Consider the following 23,813-nt stretch of genomic DNA (forward strand, 5'->3'; position numbering starts at 1 on the left):
ATATTTCCGCATTATGCTTGTATTTAAAATAATAATATGTAATTATAGAACGACAAGAAATTGTAGAAATTAAAAAGTGGCAACATCGTAGTGTCGTCCCTTTCAAACATAGACCTAGGATTCGCTTGCGCTTGTCATATAATTCTTTGCTTTCAAATTAATCTAAGAAAACGGGACGACCCGACATATTGGCTCTGTACCATTAGGGGGAGTCTGAGAAACTTGCCCTGGTGGGAAACTTGATGTACTTATTAGATTACACTGAACAAAGAACTTTTAAGTTTTGATCATTGTATAATAAAGTAAAATAAATTATTTTTTGGCATGCATAATTTCTCATGTCTGAATAGCTATCGTTAGGTCGTACTCATAAATTGGCCAATAATATTGCAACGGATCTTTGTTACTATTATGTAGATAGGAGGTGCGTCCAGCTAGATTTAGCGAACTAGACGCCTAGCCTCAATAATGTATATTATAAATATATATGCAGGGCGAAACTTGAAATTAAAGCACAACATAACACCAAATATTTTAATAACTTAACAACATAATTCAAACAAAAGACGGGAGATCACAGTGCTTTTTCTTAACATGAAAACGTAACGATGTATTATATTTAGTAGCGAACGGGCAATATTCGCATTTGAATCTTTTTTCCGTAGAATGCTTATACTTATGTTGTACCAAATTAGCAGGTAGTATAGTAGCATAGTCACACTGGTCACAAGTGTATCTTTTCTTGCCGGTTACATGAGCTTCTTCATGATACCTTAAAATGTACTTATTCATAGTTTGAAAAGGACATCTACTACATTGTAGTTTCACGCCTTGATCAACATGTTTTTTCTTATGTTTAACCATTGCATCCTCATAAAATGATTTGAATCTACAGCCAGGGTATTCACAATGGATGGTGGTAGCATTTTTGTGTCTTAACATATGTTGTGTCATACTGGCTCTAATAGTGGTTTTAAACTTGCAGTATTTACACTCCATGACAGTCTCTTCTGTATGATGCTGCTTTATATGTTTGGCAAGTTCGATCGTAGGGAGGATTTGGCCGCATATTTGACATTGCGTGTCTTGAACTAACTGGTGGTTCTGCTCATAGTGTAACCTAAGTTGATCCCAAGTTTGATAGTTTTCTGGACACTTTGTGCATTGAAACAACTCTTTTATATCTTCTTCCTTCTTGATTTCAACTAAAGGATTCTCAGATTCTAACTTCTTAGAATGCACCGTGTGTACATGACGACTGAGTTCAAATTCGTCTGAAAAAGTTTCAGCACACTGCTCGCACTTCTGTTGCTCGTTATTATCACGACTCGGTGCTGGATGTTTGAACAAAATGTGACGTCTGTAACTCTCTTTAGCTTTGAACACTTTCATACAAAACCTACATGTGTATGACACATTTAAATGCACTTTCAATAGATGTGGTTTCAACTGTCTCTTATCATGGAAACCTTCATTACAAACATTACAGAACACAGTCTTCGGTGTATCAATTTTGTGTGTACACCGTAAATGCTTTCCCAAACCGCCTTGCGAAGAAAATATTAAACCACATATTGGACATTCTTTTATCACTTTTACATGGGAATGGTTTAAATAATGTTCTCTAGTATCAAACTGTTTATTGCACACTTCACAATGGGCGCCGCTGTCGTGTTTTCTTCTTACATGCCGTTTTAAACTCTCAATCTTATCATACGATAGATTACAAATCATACATTTCAATCTGAAGTCTTCTTTTAACGCGTTGTGTTTTCGTCTCATATGCAGTTTTAGGAAATTTAAAGAGGAGAAGACTAGTGGACACTCGTTACAAGATATCTCCCCAGTGTCTTTATTAACACAGCTTTCTAGAAACTCTTGGGATATATTATCATTCTCTGCACCATCTTCGTTGATTCTATGCTTTCTTTGTACATGTCTCGCGTAAGTTTCTCGTTTAGTAAAGATTTTAGGGCAAAATGGACAGTTGAACCATTGAGTTGGTTCCGGTTTAGTAACGTTTGTATGCTTTCTTTGTCTATGAACAACTAAGCTCCTATACTTATCATATGTCAGTCCGCAATCTTCGCACTCATATTGAAAAGAGTCTTCAAAGAGATTATGCTTTCTTCTCATATGCATTCGTAATCTTGTCATTCCTTTGAACACTAACGCACAGATCTCACATGTTCTCTCCTCTCTATCGTCTGGGGACGAATTAGGACCATGTTTTCTTTTTATATGAGCTGCTAAACTGTTCTTCATCTCATAAGACATTCCACAGTAATCGCATACGTGTTTAAATGACTTTCTGTATACTTTATGCTTTCTTTTTTGGTGCATACGTAAAGTTTTCTGAGATTGAAATATTAAATGGCATATTTTGCAGACATAGTTTGGTGCGGCTTCTATACCTGTTTCTTGACTGTAACCTAAAACAGTTTTGTCTGTCTTTTCGTTGATAATGCTCTCGAACGTAAGTATAGCCGCTTCGTGGGTCTGTGGTTCGATTTTTATTTCTGGCTCCTGACTGTCCTCGCTTTGAGGTCCTTCGACCATTAGTCCGCCATTTTCCGCAAACTGAAAAGTAAAAAAAATGTTTTTTTCTTAAAAATCTTGTAGGTACGTAAAAACTGTATCATTCAAGGGAAATAATATAAGAGATCTTTATTTCTACACCTGGTACTTCATTTATAAATCGTATGTTAGTTACATGGACCCTGATAGAATTTAGAAGCATAGTTATGTAAATATGTAGTTTTAAACATGCAATTGAATGTTTATACATTATCACAAATTAGCGCCATCTAGAATGCTCTTTGAGAGGTTTTAAAAAAAGGAATATAAATAAATAAATAAATATTATAGGACATTCTTACACAGATTGACTAAGTCCCACAGTAAGCTCAAGAAGGCTTGTGTTGTGGGTACTCAGACAACGATATATATAATATACAAATACTTAAATACATAGAAAACACCCATGACTCAGGAACAAATATCTGTATCATCATACAAATAAATGCCCTTACTGGGATTCGAACCCAGGACCATCGGCTTCGCAGGCAGGGTCACTACCCACTAGGCCAGACCGGTCGTCAAACAATATGTTACAATATGTTGCAGTTAAATTATTTAGAGTTTTTGCACAGCCAAATAATGGATGTGTCAGTAATCACCCTCCACTATTTGAACAGTTTGGACACGGATTATTTGTCCCTTGGCTATAACCGCGAAAATCAAAGTTTATAATTTTCGAGCAACTAACTCTGTTGCTCTAATTACGCCTTCATTGGAGTAAAAGAGAAATTTACGACCTTCGGTGTTCGCGATAGGCCCTTTTATGTGTCACTAGCTACCGATTTTATTGCCCCGGACCAAGTTTGACCGATTCGGCATGATAATGCGCAGCCCAATAACGCACGACGCAATAATACAAGTACAATGGACGTCAGTTATTGGGTTGAGCTTTATTTAGCTGTTCATTATTTGTTCCCTTTTTAAGGGCTAAATGAAATATGTAATCACATCTTATGGTGATGATGATGATATATCTATCTGGTCACCATAAACTTTCTGCTTCAAGGAATTCCTTTCTCGATCACTCTGAGGAGAAAGTATTCGGTAACCAGATATGTAATGAGACCTTAATATACAATAGTATACTTTATTATAATGTATTAGGGTTCATTTTATACTATAACATTTGTTGGCTATGGTTGACTGGTAGTTAAAGGGTCAAAGTTATTTATTATAGAGTTTAGAAATAGGTTTCTTTTAGTAGAGTCCCAATTCTTTGGGTACACTAAGTACAGTTGGAAATAATAAATGTTTAAAATGAAGTTTTTGATGCGAATTTTTATTTTAGGGAAGACTACAAGCAGTGGCGGATTTGCAGTCTTCGCCGCCCTAGGTCCCAGGCCCTGTAGCCGCCAATTTCTCAGCACCCATCATATTGACGACATTTTGAGTTATTTCTTGATATCATCAGCAAATTTTTTGTCACAATTTGCCGCCCCCAAAAAACTTGGCCTATTTGGCCTTAGGGCAAATCCGCCACCAAAGACATATGTAACTTCGTATAAGATGAATAAAGTCTAAGAAAAAACGTGCCTCGGAAATCAAGAAAAAGTAATTCTCGAATAGATGGCGCACACACCTTTAGCCTATTCTCGGCTAGATGGCGTGACGACACCGTTTCATATTTAACAATTTTAACACAGAGATATCAATGAATGAACATGGATAACGTGATTGTTGACCGAAGTTAAGCAACGTCGGGCGGGGTCAGTACTTGGATGGGTGACCGTTTTGTTTTTTGCCTTTTTTTGCATTATGGTACGGAACCCTTCGTGCGCGAGTCCGACTCGCACTTGCCCGGTTTTTATTATTTGTACATATTCCAAAATCTATTTTGAACTTTTATTGTGTAACTATGGGTTCCTATTTCAAAAACAAAACAATTGCTTCTGGGTCTCAGGATGTTAAAGTGTCAGTTACTTTCGATACTCACATCATGAAAATCCAATTCCACTTCAATGTTCTCAACTTTAATACTGATCTCCGGATCCAAACCCGGTACAGACTCGACCTCAACCTCATAATCCTTTATCACCTCCACCGGTTTTTTATCCTCTATGTCTTTGAAAGGATCCTCTTGTCTATGCTTCTTTTTTTTCTTTTTCTTCTTTAACGTATAAACCATGGGTTCTTCCGGTAAATAAGATGTTGGATCTTTTCTTTCTTCGGGTTCAAGTTTAATTTTATTTAGGTCCGGTTTGATGTCTTCAGTTTTAATTTTTTCTTGTTTTATTGATGTCATTATGCAGTTTATTTAGTGGAATACTGTGCAAATTATTACCTGAAATAAAAATACATATGATTATTATGTCTGTAGAATTAACTATTTACATGTAAGATTTGAAAAAAAAAAATAATGCCCAGCCAATAATAACATATTTTTGAATTGTTTTTATGCAGTATTTTAGGACAGTTAAATTTGTTCAATAAAAACAGTATTTTCATTTCTTTCTGAAAAATGAAAACCTTGTACTTGTCTGAGGTTTGAATAGTTGAAATAATATTGATATTTGAATTCATTCCATTAAAATATATTAATTACGTGACTAAATTTTCGAGTTTTCCTCCAGCAACTTCGTGAAATTATATTAATGTAAGTACCTTTCTTTCTTACTTAAAGTACAGAGCATTTAAGCACTAGTCCCAAAGTTAATCTTAAAACTACACACAAATTAATTGAAACACTAAATTCTACGTAAACCAAAAGCGGAAACTATTAGAAAATAATTGCATCAATCCATGAATGAATACAACACCACATCGCACTTGATAACCATGGAAAATAACAACACGATGCCGATCAAATTTACAATTCAATTAATCGTATTTTCATGTTAAACGCCAGGAACTTAAAAGATAAAGCAGCTTGATAAATTAAGCGTGAAATAAAAACTTGATACTACCACGTCATTCCAATAAGACCGCACTTATCGCTTTTCATTCCGCGATCCACGAAAACAAAGTTTAATTATTCCGATATCCTTAATATATTTATATTAAAATACTATAACAAATTATAACAAACTTAATAAGTATGAACTATGTTCCATCTGCAGCTGCCCGATACCTTTGTGCTAAAAAATCAATAACTTTATAATAAAATAAATCATTACGAAAATTGGCCAAAATGGCCTTTTTTGCGATTATTGACGTTTTTAAGAATTTGACATTTTGTAGTTAGTGTTGCCAGTAGAATTTTGTATTGTCCCATTTGCAAAGTACACTAAACTTGCTTCGAAATGCACACACAATCCGCACCAAAGTATATAATACTATCCGCACACTGGTGATAGCGATGCTAGCTAGAATATAGTGCTAGACTAACGGGTCGAGTGACGGGGAAACTATAAAAACATAAGTCTCAAAGGTTTTATCCCATCGAAAGCATTATGAAGTCCAGTTGAAAGTACGAAAAGATGATAAAATCATTGTCCTATTCCTATCCGCTTCAAATATTAATTAACACATATTATGGGTCATTCAAAGGAAATATATACATGGGGCTGTATAACATTTACCATTAGCTTTTTGGTGAAGGAAAACATCGTGAGGAAACCTGCATAAATCTGCAAAGAAATCCAAAGCTGCATGTGAAGTCCCCAATCCACATTGGGCTAGCGTGAGGACTATAGCCCAAGCCCTCTCGCGTGAGAGGAGGCCAGAGGGGCTACCACGAAAACCGAAATTCGCAAATTGCGGGGATCTTTCTCTTTTACTCAAATGAAGGCGTAATAAGAGTGACAGACAAAAATGCCCGTAATTTCCGAACTTCGATTCTTGCGGTTATAGCCCTGTGCCCAGCAGTGGGACTATAGGCTGAATTATTTATTTATTTATTATAATAAAATACCTATAAATAACACAATTAAACATGAAAATAGTAATCGATCACAATTTCTTTATAATCTATTGGTGGTGACGTATAGGTGTTAACGCTTGAATCCCTCACTACGCATTCAATGTATGCCCAAGCCGTAAATGTATTGTCATTCTGCTCCCTTGTGACACAATCTAGTACATATACTTAGATGTAGTATATGTACTTAGACGTACTTTACTGCTTTAAAATTACAAAGACATAATTTAAATCCAATTCGATACATTTATTTGAGCACCAATGGCACCTTGGTTGTCGCCTTAGTACCTAGTTGAGTGCTGTGGTTTAGTGTTAATATTAATATATGTTAAATATTTGAATAAAATCAATAAAAAATAAAAAAGGGACGCGTATTTTAACTGAAACATAACCAAATATTGGGTTTTATTTCAGTTTCAGCTGAACATAGCAATCCCAACCGAATTTTCTCCGTAGGTAAAATGGCGTTGCGTGCGACGATAAAGTAGTATAAATTTATTAATTAGATATCTTGTACACTTTGTATAATTTATGTACCTTTAACCACTCAACCGTCCGGCCCGCGAGACTGTTTTCCTGTCAACCGTCCGGGTTTTTTTTTGCGACGCACGCCCCGCGCAGCACATTCACAATTTTCTACAAAAATTACAAGTACACTGCTGTCTAAATTTTTTTAGAGCTAACTATTTAGTTAGGCTACGTTGTCGCATCAAGAGAATTAGTAAATAATGCAGAAATATTCCGTTAGATGGCTCTGAAATCAATTCTTTCTTCCACCCCTTTGGATAGCAAGGTTCCCGCGGACGGTTAAGAGCATATTTTTTTCGGATACTATGCTATCGTCGGACGGTCAAGTGGTTAAGCTACTTACGATTCAGGGTGGTTTATTTTAGATTTTTTAATCTTATTATAATAATAATTGATGAATAAAGAGAGTAATTGATGTATTATGCTATATTTATTTGTTGTTTTAGTATGTAAGTTACTTTATTGGTATTTATTGTAAACTATTTGTATAATAATGTGACTTGAGATGTATTTTGGTATAAATAAACCGAATTAGCTTTGTTTGTATTTACCATGAAGATGGGAAAATGTCAACGCATGGCAGCACTGAACTATTGGGTAGAGGCGTTTAAATAGATTTTGTAACTAAAGTTGAGCAAACAGTTGAACTTTATATTACATTTTTTATACATCTAATAATAATGTATATGATTCATCACAATTGAAATTTAAAATTTCTAAGTAAAGTCTGTTTCGTGTGCGTTACAACTTTTTTTCACAGATTTATTTTCTTCTAATAAGAAGTTGCAGTGGAAAAAACGCTCCTCAAACGTCAAATCCTAAAAAATGACGGAGATTGTGTGATAAATTTTCTAACCCCCACGTTTGTTTACTAGCTGTTTTTCAATGCCTTGAAACATTTAATTACAAAATGTTTCAAGCAGTTTTGAAGCGCTGTTTACTTCCGTCGAATTTGAAAGTCTTAAGGGTAGCCCGCTCAGCTACTATAAGAAAATTTCACGTAACTTCAGGTTGACTAATTATTACTCAGATTTTTCGTGTAATTAAGTAAATAAATACTGAGTATAATTTTTCTATTTCAGCTTTAAAACACGGCGAATATGAGTGGCAGGATCCAAAGTCAGAGGAAGAGGTGTAAGTATTGATATTATTGTAAAATTTATGACTTTCATCTTACTTTATTAACCCCTTGCTATACTTGGGCAAGGTCTCCAATTTTTAGTTCTTGCCATCCCAATATAAGTAATTTAGCACTTCACGTATTAAAGTGTTGAAAATAGATGGTAAATCATGTTCTGTGTAGCTTAAATATTCAGTACTTAATATGCAATATTTATTTTTCCAGTGTAAATATTGTATACGTAACTAAGGACGGTAAAAAACACCCAATAAGAGGCAAGGTCGGCGACAACGTGTTGTATCTGGCTCATAGATATGGAATCGAAATGGAAGGTGATAAATAATGCTAATATAAATCATAAGAATCTTTTGAATGTGGTTAACACACTTGGCTGTTGTATTAGCACTAACATGACCACGTCATCACTGTTGTCTGTAATATTAAAGAAAAGGATGCAGTACAAGGATTTCAGCAAATATAGACATGTCTAGACAGCAATAAAGAAAAACCAGTGAATCTCAAACTTTGGCAGACTCATTGTTCTCCATATAATTGCTGACTTATGCAAGAAGCTAGGGTGGAAAGGGAAACACAAACTGAGAAAAGCTGGTTAAAATTTAACCACTGCAGCTGGTTTAAACTTTGAAGTAACTGACAATTTGTAAATACCTGTTGCAAAGACAAAGCATGATCAGGGGTGAGAAACTCCTGACTTCGGCCAAACTCGGCTCCGCTCGGCTCAGAATTGCTCCGAGCAATTATTAGGGTTGGCACCACGTGACTTCCTTTTGCGTGCACGACCACAGAAAAGATAATCACTTGAATTTTGACAACCCTAAATAGCCGAAAGGTATAGTGCCATGTAATAAAAAGGGATAGCATGATTCGACCCTGAACCGCTGTCAAACTTCGGTTTTGTAGGAAGTTTCCTTTCTGTACAGTAGTACTATTATTTATTCTGTGGCATGATGTTAAACAGCAGACAAATAGTACCTACTCAATCATGTAATCTTACATCCTTCTCATTTAACTTTTCTAGGAGCATGTGAAGCATCACTAGCATGTACAACCTGTCATGTATATGTCAATGAGAATTATCTCGACCGGCTACCACCTTCTGAAGAGAAGGAAGATGATCTATTGGACATGGCGCCATTTTTGAAAGAGAATTCTAGATTAGGTGAGTATGCCGGAAGACTGACATTTATTAACTACTTACTAACTGTGGACTAAATAGTGTATAGTTTTAAGTTTATAAAATACATATGTATGTTAGTCTGTATTTGTCATATGGGCCTTGTGCCAAAATTAAATTTCTAAATAAATAAATTAGATTTTTTTATAACTAGAAACTAATTTGCTTTCTGTGTAAGTATAATTGCTATAGCAAATCATAATTCAAAATTATAAGATTTTGTTACGATTTCATAGAATATTAAAAGAAGTTTATTTACTTTTTTATGAGATTCAGGTGCTTTACATTAAAAAAAATTTAAACATTATTAGGTAAAAAGTGAAAATCCTATTAACTAATGGACCTAACAGCACCGCTTCTCTAAATTAATGTCTATTGGTTTTAGATTCTACATTTATTTATTATAATAGTAAATTATCATCTAACATTTCCAGGTTGTCAAATCACACTAACCAAAGACCTGGAAGGCATGGAACTACAACTACCGAAAGCAACAAGAAACTTCTATGTAGACGGACATAAGCCTACACCTCACTGAGTCGAATGTGCATACTTAACCTTTTGGACGCCAGTGACCGATATATCCGCACCGCAGGTTCAACGCCAAAGAACGTTTAATCGGTCACAGACTACAGAGCAACATAGACCTAAGTGCATAAAGTTTAATTTCAGTTTTGACACTTCGGTGACGTGGCGTCTGAGTGACAGCTTTTGTTTTTGACACGGCGTCGAAATGGTTAATAGAGTCTATCTAAGCCAGCTCTACCTACTCCATTTTGTGAATAGGGGGTATTACTGCAATGTCCTGCCGATGCCGCCAGAGTGCAGCACTAAGCTAGCTAGTAAACCATAGAATAACTTATACATACTGCGCCTTAAACTGTTTGTTTTTTTGGCAAGTTTACACAGACAAATATGAAATTGATGCATCAAGGCGGTTTGTTAACAAGGGAAACGGGAAACGCGAAAATCGACATTTAGTTATCTGTCTCTTTATCGTTCGAATATGCAAGAGTGGTAGAGGTTAGATAACGAAATTCCGATTTTCTTGTTTCGCGGTAGACCCCCAGATTGTGATGGATAGTGGCGCCACCTACGCAGAATTTTGCGTAAGATTCCCTATTGATGGAGTTGTGTCACCCTATGTACTATATAGTCGTGCTGCCACATTAGGCACAATTTGTCACTGCAGATTTAGTTTAGACTGACTAGTGATCACAATGCATAGTACATACAAATATGAAAGACTTCCTACTTTACTTACCTAACTTTTAATCAGTTTTTAATGTTCAATGTCATAAATAACTAATGTGGCTTATAGCTCGGCAGATGCCACTTTTGTGCACATAGCCAATAATAAATAAGCATAGTTTATGTTATATTTGAGTACAAGTGGTACCTTGACACATTCAGAAATACTCTACAGCTTATCGCTGAGATTTAAATGTATTTCAATGATTAATTAGTTGACTTTTTTTGGTACATAAAAAAGTGTTAAGTATATAAACATTGGAAGAAAACAGAACATTTATAAATTTTCAAAAAACCTTTGGCAATCAACTCATAATATAATTTGTTTATTAGATTTCAAAGATATGTATATTTTTTTATCAATTAGTTACAATCAAATTGGGTACAGAAGTTTTTATACAGTCGACGTCAAAGATATATTTACACTTTTGCACCTTACTCCTTTGTAATAAGGCGAAAAAAGTAAACATATCTTGTCATGTTCAGTGAAACTGTTCTAGCTAGGCCATTTACGTTGCTTATAGATTTTTATGGAATTTAAGACATTATTTTGTTGTTAAATATGTAAGTAGAATTGTACAAAGTAAGGTAGTCAATAAAACGATTTTTAATTGTTTTCAATACTTTTTATTCAGTCTTTAATTTGAGCAGTTCCCTACATAATTTTAAATATAGAAAACTCGATGTTTAGAACCTCATGTTTGCATTTTAGAAATCCAAAAATAGACCTCTCAAAGGTAAGGTAACAATGCAGGTAATAAGTAAATGAGAAATATATTAGCCATTGTTTTCTGTATACATGCAAGCTTCTACACACATTTTAAGCTGTTTCTCTTATGGCTTTCAATATGCTTTTTTAAAGAGCTTTTATACACTGTTTTGTATGTGCATTTGTCACAGTAAAGCATATTTTCATCAGGATTATGCTTAAGTTGATGGCTCCTCAAAGCTGACTTAGCACTACAGCGATAACCGCAGTTAAAAAATGTGCATAAATATGGTTTATAATTTGAATGGATTCTCTGATGTATCTTCAAATTCGGCGAATAATTCGTTGCATAATCACAAGAATCACATTTCATTTGTTTATTTGATAAATGTGTATTTCTGTGCTGCTTGTAATGTGACAGTTTTCGAGTTTGATATCCACACAGAGAACAGGAATATATTTTGGTGTTGGTTAGTTTCTGATGCTTATGAAATAGATGTTCCGTTATTTCTTGATCATTATTAAAAGCTGCGAAGCATAATTGACAGGATCTTTGTATATTTCCAGAGTGAGCTTGTTTGATATGCTCTTTTAGATTGTTCACAGCTTTGAATCTTTTTTTACAGATGTGGCATTTAATTTTGGGGTTTCTTTTGTTATTTTTAATTATGTTTCTTAACGCATTTGCTTCGTTTGGATGTTTCGTTTTGACATGGTGGCGAATTGTTTGAACGGTTGAGTAAGTCAGGTCACAGAATCGGCACACAAATTTGCCAGTCTCATCAATAGCTCTGTACCAATTGATGTGATTTGTTGGTTCAGTATTCATCTGAAATCACGAGGAAATAGTTAATTGGTAAAACTATGGTTCAAAATTAACTAAATATCTTCGATCAGGTGTGACTATTATTTAAAAGCATAATAAGTGTGAGTCGGTCTTGCCCACCGAGGTTTCTGTACTTTTTAGTATTTGTTGTTATAGCGGCAACAGAAACACATCATCTGTGCAAATTTCTACTGTCTAGATATCACAGTTTATGAGATACAGCCGGTGACAGACAGTGGAGGCTTAGTAATAGGGTCCCTGTTTTACCCTTTGGGTACGGAACCCTAAAAATCGTAGTTCTATGGCAAAATATTTGTATAAATGGAAGAAATAACTCAGAAAAACCAAACAACATTTGTAATTATATACTTAAATATAGATTGAACGTGTGGACCATGGTTGTAGTACTGGACTATAGTTGGGTGGTTTTACAGTACTTGCATATGTACAGTACAGTACATAACATAATTAGTTACCTTCATATTTTCAAACAAACAGAAATGCACGAATGTGTCTTGCTATTTCAGTCAGTCTCAGTACAAAAAGTACTGAGGTTGGCTGAAGTGGCATAACAAATACGAACGTTTCCGAGAAGATACCAGGGAAAACCATCATGTATCATCTGTATCTATGTGGGACCCTGTGGTCAAGAGATGAAACATGTAAAGTACTTACATAAACTTCAAAGTCTTCTTGTTCAGGTTCACAAATGGTTATTTCTGGTGACGAATGATCAAAGGAGTCATATTGTACGTCATTGCTGATTAACGGCTTCTGAAAATATTGACATTAATAGTATAGTGAAGCTACTCCTAAAACTACCTAAAACACTTGAGTGGGAATCATGGTGCTATAGCTGTTTATTTCATCGTATTACTACGAATGGGGGTAAAAATAATGTATACGATCACTTTGTTTACAAACCTCGCTCTGTACAGCACTTGATGAAAGAATGTCATTCACTGCGTCGCTACTCACGATCGAGCATTTGGCTGATTTCTCACACAAAGGATCCGTTTCGAAATCGTCATAATATTCTATTTTGATTTCGTCTTCTTCTAAGTAGTCTTCCATTACTATGCTGTTAGTATGTCAGTGAAGATTTTACGGAAATAAAACTCTAATTTAATTATCAGCTGATTACGGCAGTCATGACAGTTAGACGTCAGTTCATTGACCTTTACTGCGTTTCGTTTCGCTAATGAATTACTTTTAGAACGATTAAAAAACGTTTCATACATAATTAATTAGCAATTAACAATTGACAAGCAAAGTTATGGAATTATATGGTGCTACATAATCTATTGTTTCACAGTTATTATCTAAATTACAATCAAAATAGCTGAAAAACCAATATCAACAAAAAAATAATCCATATGGCAACTACGACTCATTCGTCTCGCATCGCGCCGCCGCCGTCGGCAGTTCATTCGTGACGTTCGTTCAGAATTTCCATTCGTTCAATCAGTCTGCCCGCGACCGCCGTTCAAAGCAGTGGTTTACTAGTTTCCGTCGTACGAAAACGCGTTTCGGTGTGATTTGTGTTTTGTTTTGTGGTGCACGATGGCTTACAACGGTAGTGGTGGCAAGAGACTGTGTACAGGAACCGACCTCGACGTGGAAAGGGTGAGTTTCGCTTCTAGAAGGAAGATTGTGACACTGGTATCAATGTTCACAGTAACGTTTAGTTGAAAATGGCCGAGTTAACATTACGTTTCGTGTCTCATGTTTTGTATTATCAGATCGCAAAGCGTTGGTATTTCGTTGCTAAGCAGATCGATAACTGTTGATTAGGTTGTGCAGATTATTATTAGGTTGAGTTTGTTTAACAACAGTCCTACGCATGTTCTATGTTGATTTTGTATTTGAGGTTACGTCGGACGCTAGAGAATCTCGGGATGGTTTCGGTAGGAAATTAATCATTATAAATTTGTATTTTGGCGGCTGAGGTGTCTGGATTTCACGTTAGTGAGTGTAGCTGTTTTTTTTCTTTGCAATGGACGAAAATAGCCGTCCCGAGCTGCTGTCAATTAAAAAGATTGACAGGGTTCGGTCATTACTCATTAGGATCGCACGGGACATCAGCATTGTTATTTTCTTGTCATCTTCCGATTTTTTCTTGACGTTTTGCGTTGCTAGGCATAACGGAAAATGTCTGAAAAAAGCCCCTGATTTGTAAAAAAAACGCTGGTTTAATAGACCCGAAATAAAATTTGTCACAGTTGGCCGATAAGATTCTTATCTTATCACTTATCAGACAGGCATGACAAAGTTACAGCCAATGACATAGCGGTTTTCTGCAGCATTACAAATTCGCGACTGCCTCGCAACAATCGCTATACTTACCAATTTGCAATAAATCAAAACAAACACACGATTGTATTAATTAAACAATGCAAGAAACGTGCGATTATTTATCGAGACGTATTTTCATGCTAGCTCAAAGTTAAAATTTATTGCATGCGATTAGGGTTACCAGATACAAATTTAGAATTTCCTGACAATATTCCTGATTTCCGAATATTTTTCCTGACATTCATTATTTTTTATTTAATTTATATATTCGTGTTCCGTCCCCATTCCTGACAAAAGGCCAAAATTCCTCACATGTCAGGAAAATTCCTGTCATCTGGTTACCCTACATGCGATTGAATCGCTGTATCAAATGACCGTGTTTAACTGGTCGAATTTATTATTATTACCTTCCAGTTTATTCGAAAATTATAAAAATCTATTCAGAAATATATCATTCTTGAGGAAGGTTTAAGTGTATAATTTGTTAACCCGTGCGAATCTGGGGCGGGTCGCTATTTCATTAAATGAACGACATATTTCTACCTACGTACATAGGTAATCAATGGATGCCAAGATCCCCAGAAATAACTGTTCCAAATTTTAGGTATCTACGTCAAACGGTCTCTGAGAAAAACGCATTTAACTGATTTGCAAGACCGAAGTGATCCCATAAAGTGTTCCATGAACAGAGTTTTGTACGGAACACTAAAAAGGTGTTGAATGCGTGCTTATATAAATTTTTGAGTTCTGAGTAATTGAATACACTGATTTGATGGCGAGTGTGCTAACGGCTTAACTACCGGCCGAAATAAATACCTACCTATTCACAAAAAATATAATGAATGCCTATTGAGATTTTAAGCACGTATTAACTCAAAGGAACGAGTTGAAAGTCGATGAACTCTTGTTTGCGATAAAAATGCATATATTTTACTTCGGCTTATCATATTTGCATAATCATGACTGCGGTTAACGTTACGAACATTGAATTCCTAGGTATTTCTTATTAATTACGTATAATATTTAATTTTTAGCGTTGAATATGCGTTTAGGTAGACAAAACGCATATTCACATTTTCTCAAGCAAGCATTGTACAGATGTAGTGAATAATCCTTTGCCATCGTATTTTCACGGAAACGTACGAATGTGTTTTGCTATTTTAGTCAGTCTCAGTACAAAAAGTAGTGAGGTTGACTGAAGTAGCGTGACAAATACGGACGGTTCCGAGAAAACACGACGGCAAAGGATCGTTCACTACATCTGTAGCTATACTATCTTCAGCCAGAGACTTTGGGCCCGATTCGGATTATGAAATAGATATCTATTAGACATCGCCAAGATACGATAACGATATGTTTAAGATCTAACCTGTCAAATTTGACATTTGCGCGATTCTGGAGATATTCTTGAACGATTTCCACAAGATATGACTTAGAGATCCAATTCACATCTAATAGATAAATATCTTACTCTATCTAACGTAAAAGTGACATTGGTTGCCCAAAAAGAACTGGTTGATATCTAAACTATAACGTATCTAGAATGGATCTAGTACGTGTCGTCTCTTGTGAATATCTTGAAGTTCGAATACGGCAGTTTGTCTGGGTACAATTATGATTTCCGTCAAAAAAACTATTCCATGTCCTCCTTCCCCAGGACTCAAACTAAAGGTATCCGTACCAAATTCCATCTAAATTGGTCCAGTGGTTTAAGCGTGAAAAGGTAACAGACAGAGTTTTCGCATTTATAATTTTTGATAGTAGGGTTTTTTATGTAGTTACTTAGTGCAGTTATCTAGATAATTACAATATGTTCATACAAAGTATAATTATTTATTGTAAATGCTAATTAAAGAAAACACGACAAAAAACGCGAGGTTGGCAGCGTTGAGGTTGATAACACAGTCTTATCGCTAAAAAGCGTTCTGTGTCAAATGTTCAAACGGTATTTAATTATTTATTTACAAAATTATACAAAAGTATCTATTTTTCCATTGAGATAACGTATAACCATAGACTAGGAGTCCTCTAGACCGAGTTTAGACTTCATGCAACCGATGATGCCAAAAATGCGGGGGTGCGCGGGACGCGGTGAGCGAAGTCCTGTGCCGTGATTGGTCCGTTCAAAGACACGGACGTCACACAAAGACACTTTTGACTCGGACATGGAGTAAAATACCGTATGCGTGGCAGAGGGGGTAGCGCGACTATGCTCAGTCTGGAGGATGTTTTGTCTGTGCGTATAACATAACAATCATTGCCGCTACAGATGTAGGAGCATTCCATGGGCTGTGCCGTACAAACGTATTTTATTTCCTGTGTTGCAACTTTCTTTGTGTGGTAGGCATTTAAAGCAGGCGATTATTTTTCTGTGCATGAGAAGCGCTGGTGGCCTAGCGGTGAGAGCGTGCGACTTGCCAATGAGTTTTTCGGAACTTATGTACGAAATATCATATCATCAATAAGGCCTAGTTTACCCTTTGGGTTGGAAGGTCAGATGGCAGTCGCTTTCGTAAAAACTAGTGCCTACGTCAAATCATGGGATTAGTTGTCAAGCGGACCCCAGGCTCTCATGATCCGTGGCGAAATGCCGGGATAACGCGAGGAAGAAGAAGAAGATTATTTTGCTGTGCATATTTTTCACCATTTGTCATAGAATAGGAAACTGATTCATGTCGCGCGTCTCCTGTAGTGCATAATAATTATTTTTCTCAAAAATGGACGGCAAAGTCGACTTTGCCGTCTAAAAAATAGGTCGCGAAGCGCGTAGTTTATGGTCAGTCAAAAATTAAAAGGTTAAAAACATTGCAGTCTCGATTTTGGGTCTGCAATGTTGCATTCCATTATTTGTCGAGTTCCAAACTTTTTAAGATTTGAAATGGCCATATGAAATGAAGGCACAGGCCCATTAAACAGCCAAACAGATGATTAGTACCGCGACTATTTAGTTGTCTCAAACAGGTTGGCGTATAATCGGCAGAAAAATACACTTCTATTTTTTTTATAAAAATATATACTTTTTCTGTAAAATGTATATACTTTTTCTGGGCTTTTTTCTGTAAAAATATATATGTAAGAACGTTGGTTTTGTAAAATATTTGTATGATATTTATATTTCTTGCACCATTTTTGAGAAAAGCACTATATATGACTCGGCTGGAAGGCTACTTGCTGGCTTCGGATTCAATTAAACGGACTCCCAAGGTCGTCCGTTTAAAACGAATCCTCAGCCTGCAAGTAGCTACTTCCGAGCCTCGACAATAATGTACTATTCCATCTTATTAACACGGAAACTTACGAACGTGTCTTGCTGTAGTTGCTATTTCAGTCAGTCTCGGTACAAGAAGTACTGACATTGACTGAACTAGCATAACAAATACGAACGTTTCCAAGAAAATACGATGGAAAACAATACGTATGTGATCATTGCCGCTCTCTGTACTTTAAATAAAGGATAGGCACAGTTGCCTCACCTACCTAGATCTTTTCAACTTGCTTTATTATAATATGATTTTACCATTGAAATTCAAGCTTTATTCTTCAAGGAACTAAGTTCATTTTCTAAAAAAGTCAGAATGAAAATGAGTCATTTGAAAAAGAAAAACACGCGAGATGATTGCGATTCACCTCTCTCAGTTGAAAGCGTAATGAGTCCTTTTGCCCTTCGTAAAGGGAAAAAGAAAATGACGTTTCCTAAAAAAACCTTATTTGGCATTATATGTCTTAAGACTCCGGTCTATTAATAAAGAAATATGCTATTATTATTGACAGATGTTTACCTACGTGTCCGCTATTATATGGGAGCGGCTAAGGTGCTCATAAATATCGGAATACTCCTCTATTGTCAAGGCGTTAAGGGATTACTCCACGCCAATGACCTTCGATTTCTAATGTTTTTTGTAGCTTATTATATTAACAGCAACGGCTTTAAGCAATATAGTTTTACTTCGAAGTTCTTCGAAGTCTTCGAGATGTTTGGCATCAAAGTTAAACAATTTTAGGCTAAAAAAACTGGTTTTCTGGCCATAACTTTTGTGTTAATTAGTTTGAAATTAAAACCCTGGACACGTTTTTCGAGACGTCAAAGGCGAACCCAAATATGTAGATTTCGTACATGTAAGATCCTTCACTGCGAAGTAGATACGAAACAAGTGTTTTTTTAGGCAATGTTTAAAAAATTCATATAAAAATAAGTAGGTATTCATTTCTTTCAAAATCCGGTGGACAAAACCGGAGATAAAAGTTTGAAAAACCGATAACCGTCTTATTCTATCTGTAGTGCAAAAAAAGGAGATACGATTCAAAACTTGTCAAAAATCGATGAAAACCTCAGGTAGCCCCTTAAGAGTGCGTATTCACTATTCAGATAATTTTGAGCACTTCGGCCGCTCCGATATATTTCATGGCGACTCACCATTTGGTCCACATAGTGTATATGTCGGAGGCAGATCGTAATGTTCCTGTGTAATGTTTTGACGATAGTCACATTAAACCAAGATATAGGTAGGATAGGTTCGTTATGCCTATTCACGATATGCCTAGGAATTTCACGATATGTCTGATCTTACGATCGGCCGCCGACATATACAAGTCCATAAAGTCTTTACAGGGCGGGACAAATGGCCGCAGACAAATGATCTCGTTGCCAGAGCCCTTTGAAGATATTAATAACTTGTCCGTCGACGAAACTATACTGAATATACCTAGTCGGAACGTTATTAGGTTATTACTGAACTAGAGGGATTAATGGGCGTATAATACTACTATTATGACACGGTTTATGCAAAAAACTTAACCCTTTACCAGGCTATGGGATATACAGGGTGTCCCAGAATTCGACGTCAAGCCGTAAACGGATGATAGACCAAGTCATGACAGTTATCATAAAAATACAAAAAAAAAATCCAACTCATGTTTTTTAAAAAATTATGGTCACTTTAAAAATTCACTAAAAAATCCACACCCTGTAATGGTTCTTTAACTCTTGTTACTACAAATTCCATAATTTATTCTAATTTTTTTATTATTGTGTAATCTTGAATAATTACAGGATGTGGATTTTTTAGTGAATTTTTAAAGTGAGCATAATTTTTGAAGAACATGAGTTGGATTTTTTATTTATTTTTATGATAACTGTTATGACTTGGTCTATCATCCGTTTACGGCTTGACGTCGAATTCTGGGACACCCTGTATATTGCCCACGTACGGCACTTTAAACATGTGTTCTATTTTCTATCAGTAAGGCGGACATTCGATTGATATTTTTGAACTGTCAGCCTGGTAAAGACCTGACTTACACTTGCGGAAATAATTTGGTTCTTTCCCACATTGAAAACGCTGGGATCGGCTACCAGCGTAGCAATACGAAAACCTTGGCGGTGAATGTGTTAAGAGTCACACTATAGTCAAAGTTGTCCAGTTTGATGTACAAATTCAATATGTATTATTATATCTGCTGGCAAACCTTAAATAAATAAATAAATCACCTTTCAGACAAACCATAATCTGTAAATTCCTCAGCAATTATATTAATATACTATCTTACGGCTCGGCCACGACGTCGAGCGACTTGCGACGGCGGGAGCGATAACCATAGGTTGGAGCGAAAGGTCCGATCGCTGTGTCACGCTCCAACGTAATAACGTATGGTTAATGGTTATCGCTCCCGCCGTCGCAAGACGCTCGATGTCGTGGCCGAGCCGTTAGGTCGGCAACGCACATGTGACAATGATGAGTAGCAATCGCCGAAAACCTATGATAATATCAATTTATTATCAAACGGGCCATACGCTTGTTTGTTACCGTTTACATTTTAATTTGTATAATAGGACGATTATCACAGTATCAATAAACTAAATCTTAAATAGCGGTTTCATCAAATAATAAACTTGAAAACACTTTAACACTTCGACTACCGGCGTCCGGTGATTTACATTTGTTTTATGAGTCATAAAAATGTGAACAACCTAGTTAGAAATAAAAAAAGGCGTTGCTATATTTAACGTATCTGGAAGGAGCGTAAAACTAGAAGTTACGCATAAAATCGGCAATCTGGATGTCGAATTAACGGCCGAGCGTAAGCGATGTTGTTTAACAAAACGAGGCAGGTAATCTTTCTTCTGGGCGAAGTTGGGATTTTGTTAGGAAATTACAAACTAGGTTTCGTGTATTCTTTGGGTTTGGTTACTACTTAAGTAATATCGAGGTCATTCATGTGTACTCAATACGTAACATTAACGCATATGAAAATTGCTCATAATCTAAATTGTAATAAGTATGCAATCAATTTTGACTAAACTCAAATTTATAGCTAATTGAAAATTAAGCATATTTCAATTCAGTTGTCAAGAAGTCTCATGAACATTCAAAAAGTTAAATTGACTCACACTCGCACCATTAATATTAATTTAATTTAACTTCTTCAATAACCTAGCATTTTCCTGACCTAGCGCCAGGGTGCGCTTTCCTACCCAATCTTCGCCACTTTGCCCGGTCTTCGGCATCCTCAGGTGTGAGTTTGTTCTCTTTCATGTCCGCTGTCACGACGGCGACTTAGGTCTAGGCGCGGCCGCGTGATCTAGCTAGGGCCTTGGACAAAGAGGTTAAAAGGCTTGCTACACGGTCGCCGACAAGCCTTCTAACCGTCTGACCTTGGTCTGTCCTTGGTCAGTTTTGGTCAAATTTTGTTGGTAACAACTGACTACACGGTCCGGGACCGGCCAAGGCCACGCGGTCTGGGGGCTTGTCGGCGACCGTGTAGCAACTGTAGCAAGCCTTTTAGGCATCTATTTAATTTAACTGAAAACAATATTTCACAGCACCGTGGCTTAGTAATGTAAAGTTATTAATTTCAGTAAGTCGTTAATTAGTTGTTAATTTCATCAGAACATGTATGTCAAATGACGTATAGCAATTAATGGAACAAACTATTTCCGAAGTCGAGACGATTTTAGCCCTCGCGTGACGAGCAGCTGTCTCTATTAATTCCGATCAAAAGCTGACATTAAAAAGTCTAAAAAAATAATTTACGCGCATCAAACGCCCTTTGAAATAAATTAATATCGACTCTGTTGTTAATGGGATAAAGTTGAATTTTGATTAGACGGCAATAGGCCGAAAAGCTTGGTGAAAATTTATGTATCGTTGTCTATGCCCGGACTGCCGGGGTTACCATTTCAAAATATAGTAGATGCTAATATAGATGGTCAAGTAAATCTTGTCAGTAAAAAACGGCGCCAAATTCAAATTTTCTATGAGACGATATCCATTCGCGCCTACATTTTTCAAATTTGCCGCGTTTTTCTACTGACAAGATCTGCTTGACCAAGTATAGTTAGCCGGAAATTCATGAATGATTTGTTTTTTCTCAAGAGCAATAAAACGGGTCACTTCCTATGGATAGTTATGGACGTATCCATAATAAGTGAAATGGGCAGTTGACCTCGTATCGATGTGTCCCTTTTTGACTGGTCTTGAGTGTATACATTTTATTTGCGCTAGATGCCGTCCTAATAAGTGCATAGAAGGAATTATACTTTTGTAAAATTGTATTGAACTTAGTTGACCTTAAATTAATCTTATTATTTTTTATCCTGTAGTATCTCTCTGACCCTTGTTATGTACTTATCTGATCTTAAATATAAATATAAAGTATGGCAACATTAAGACGAAAGTGGAGGACCCGTGCGTAATCCCCTTTTCATACAAACGTGGTACTCATTTTCCTCTCTGGATATTAACGTCATTGAAAATATTTTGATGCAATAGGTTGTACAGTCAGCAGCAATAGTTGCTAAACGGCCGAGGTGTTCAAAATAATCTTCAGGCAACTTTATTGTCAAGAGAATAAGAGCGCGTTAAGGTAATAATGAACACCTCGCCCGCTTAGCAACTTCTGCTGCAGACTGTACATCAATCACAGCTATGCCCCACCATTAGATTTTTTCAAATTTTTAATTATTGTTAGAGTAAGAAGCATTTAAAATTTTGTATGAAATCTGTTTTTCGCTCCAAATTTTTACAACAATCAAAAAATTCAAAAAAGTCAAACGTAGGGGCATAGCTATGGTTAATATACATCAAATTATGTAAAAATATTTTCCATGATGTCAATATTCAGAGAGGAAAATGGGGACTACCTTTGTATGGAGAAGCGGCCGTCCCCTTTCCTCTTAACGAACTGGGGGCTTAGCAATCTTAGCATAGACAATAAACATGTTTAAAACTCACGAGTTGGAATCCGATTGTTTATAGTGGGACAAGTGTCGGCCAAATTGATTTCGGATAATGACATCTATCACATATCCAGGACTTTATTTCTTTACATTAAAGTCTATTATCGCTTGTTTTGTGTCATAAGTTTGTAGATCCGTCAAAGGATAAACGGCGTAAGCGCCGTTGGTTGTCATATGACATTAAGCCCTTTAGAATAATTAATTAATTAGTACGATAGTGTTGGGACTGGTAGGGATTACATGGTAATGAATTATTCAAAGTAATTGTATACGTGTTCTGTTAGTTGCTAGGTGTCTATTTTGATCCAAGACATGAGTCAGTGACATGTGTGTGGCCGATGTAAGAGAATTGGGTTGGACTGTCAAACTCAATGGACGCAAATAAATAAAATTACGAAATAACGGAGGCTAGAATCAATAAAGTTAATATATCGTAGATATTTCTTATAACTGTGATTAACCGGACGCCAGTATTTGTTTTTAGAAAAAATAAGAACGTTATTTTATGTTTCAGATTTTAACTTCCGATTTCACCATCCTGGTACGGTCAGCCAAGAAAGTGGTCTACCACTTTTCGACTCTATCAATCAGATGATAGAGCCAAGAAAGTAGTCTACCACTTTTCGACTCTATGAATCAGATGATAGAGCCAAGAAAGTAGTCTACCACTTTTCAACTCTATCAATCAGATGATAGAGTCGAAAAGTGGTAGACCACTTTCTTGGCTGACTGTACAGTCGCCATCAGATGTATAGAAGCAGCCAAGGCGCTCAGAAACATGTGAACACGCTTCTAATGTTTGTGTGCGTGTTCAGATATTTATGAGCACCTCGGCCGCGCCGATATATCTGGTGGCGACTGTACAATGAGTAGCAAAAGTAGTTCGCGGGCCGAGTATTCAAAATTACGCTCTTCTTTTATTCACTTAACAATAAAGTTGTGTTTAGATCATTTTGAAAAGCTTGTTACTTCCACGCTAAATTATAAAACTTTTTATTTGATTTAAGACATAAAAAACATGTATTCAAAACTATAATCTCATCATCCCATCTTGCTGTAACATAAAAAGTGTAAATACAATTAATCAATACGATTTACCGATGAAAATAAAATAGTTTCATCCACAACTTGCGTAGGCGGCCGTGATTCAACAAATCTTCCTCAGGAGAGAAAAGACATATGTCTCGAATATTGACTAATACTTATGACAATTTGGC

The 23,813-nt window shown here is 36.1% G+C and overlaps 4 protein-coding genes across 9 annotated transcripts in view; 2 read left to right on the forward strand and 2 right to left on the reverse strand.

Annotated features, from left to right (window-relative positions):
- Positions 1–520: 520 nt before the first annotated feature.
- On the reverse strand, positions 521–5,732 carry LOC134675864 (PR domain zinc finger protein 5-like). 3 transcript variants are annotated; one of them, XM_063534182.1, is made up of 3 exons: positions 5,508–5,732; positions 4,514–4,861; positions 521–2,580 (listed from the first exon to the last, which is right to left on the reverse strand). In XM_063534182.1, the coding sequence occupies exons 2-3, from the start codon at positions 4,820–4,822 to the stop codon at positions 556–558; spliced, it is 2,334 nt and encodes a 777-aa protein (XP_063390252.1). In that variant the 5' UTR covers positions 4,823–4,861; positions 5,508–5,732; the 3' UTR covers positions 521–555. The 3 variants fall into 3 exon arrangements, with proteins under 3 accessions (XP_063390252.1, XP_063390253.1, XP_063390251.1); XM_063534183.1 differs by having other exon boundaries at positions 5,487–5,732; XM_063534181.1 differs by having other exon boundaries at positions 5,484–5,732.
- A 2,038-nt stretch (positions 5,733–7,770) lies between these two features.
- On the forward strand, positions 7,771–11,146 carry LOC134675909 (adrenodoxin-like protein 1, mitochondrial). The gene is made up of 5 exons (XM_063534251.1): positions 7,771–7,974; positions 8,047–8,098; positions 8,310–8,416; positions 9,124–9,264; positions 9,714–11,146. The coding sequence occupies exons 1-5, from the start codon at positions 7,875–7,877 to the stop codon at positions 9,815–9,817; spliced, it is 504 nt and encodes a 167-aa protein (XP_063390321.1). The 5' UTR covers positions 7,771–7,874; the 3' UTR covers positions 9,818–11,146.
- A 95-nt stretch (positions 11,147–11,241) lies between these two features.
- On the reverse strand, positions 11,242–13,248 carry LOC134675896 (zinc finger protein 708-like). Of its 2 annotated transcripts, none has more exons than XM_063534231.1 (3): positions 12,990–13,248; positions 12,741–12,839; positions 11,242–12,068 (listed from the first exon to the last, which is right to left on the reverse strand). In XM_063534231.1, the coding sequence occupies exons 1-3, from the start codon at positions 13,137–13,139 to the stop codon at positions 11,340–11,342; spliced, it is 978 nt and encodes a 325-aa protein (XP_063390301.1). In that variant the 5' UTR covers positions 13,140–13,248; the 3' UTR covers positions 11,242–11,339. The 2 variants fall into 2 exon arrangements, with proteins under 2 accessions (XP_063390301.1, XP_063390302.1); XM_063534232.1 differs by having other exon boundaries at positions 11,243–12,068; positions 12,741–12,836; positions 12,990–13,246.
- A 259-nt stretch (positions 13,249–13,507) lies between these two features.
- Positions 13,508–23,813, forward strand: part of LOC134675876 (heterogeneous nuclear ribonucleoprotein L) — a 678,145-nt gene continuing 667,839 nt past the window's right edge. The window contains exon 1 of one of the 3 annotated variants that reach the window (XM_063534203.1): positions 13,508–13,691. In XM_063534203.1, the coding sequence (XP_063390273.1) occupies positions 13,629–13,691 (63 nt within the window). In that variant the 5' untranslated portion in view covers positions 13,508–13,628. The remainder of the gene's footprint in view (positions 13,692–23,813) is intronic. The other 2 variants (XM_063534205.1, XM_063534204.1) reach the window with 2 other exon arrangements.

This window comes from Cydia fagiglandana, chromosome 23, assembly GCF_963556715.1.
Source record: "Cydia fagiglandana chromosome 23, ilCydFagi1.1, whole genome shotgun sequence".
In the NCBI taxonomy this organism is placed as follows: Eukaryota; Metazoa; Arthropoda; class Insecta; order Lepidoptera; family Tortricidae; genus Cydia; species Cydia fagiglandana.

Coding starts and splice junctions, on each gene's coding strand:
- LOC134675909 (XM_063534251.1), top strand. CDS start 7,875: ATGTTTCAAGCAGTTTTGAAGCGCTGTTTACTTCCGTCGAATTTGAAA. Junction 7,975..8,046: donor AAAATTTCACGTAACTTCAG/GTTGACTAATTA, acceptor TTTCTATTTCAG/CTTTAAAACACGGCGAATAT. Junction 8,099..8,309: donor CCAAAGTCAGAGGAAGAGGT/GTAAGTATTGAT, acceptor TTATTTTTCCAG/TGTAAATATTGTATACGTAA.
- LOC134675896 (XM_063534231.1), bottom strand. CDS start 13,139: ATGGAAGACTACTTAGAAGAAGACGAAATCAAAATAGAATATTATGAC. Junction 12,840..12,989: donor CAAGTGCTGTACAGAGCGAG/GTTTGTAAACAA, acceptor CAATATTTTCAG/AAGCCGTTAATCAGCAATGA. Junction 12,069..12,740: donor AAGAAGACTTTGAAGTTTAT/GTAAGTACTTTA, acceptor TCGTGATTTCAG/ATGAATACTGAACCAACAAA.
- LOC134675864 (XM_063534182.1), bottom strand. CDS start 4,822: ATGACATCAATAAAACAAGAAAAAATTAAAACTGAAGACATCAAACCG. Junction 2,581..4,513: donor TGGAATTGGATTTTCATGAT/GTGAGTATCGAA, acceptor TTTACTTTTCAG/TTTGCGGAAAATGGCGGACT.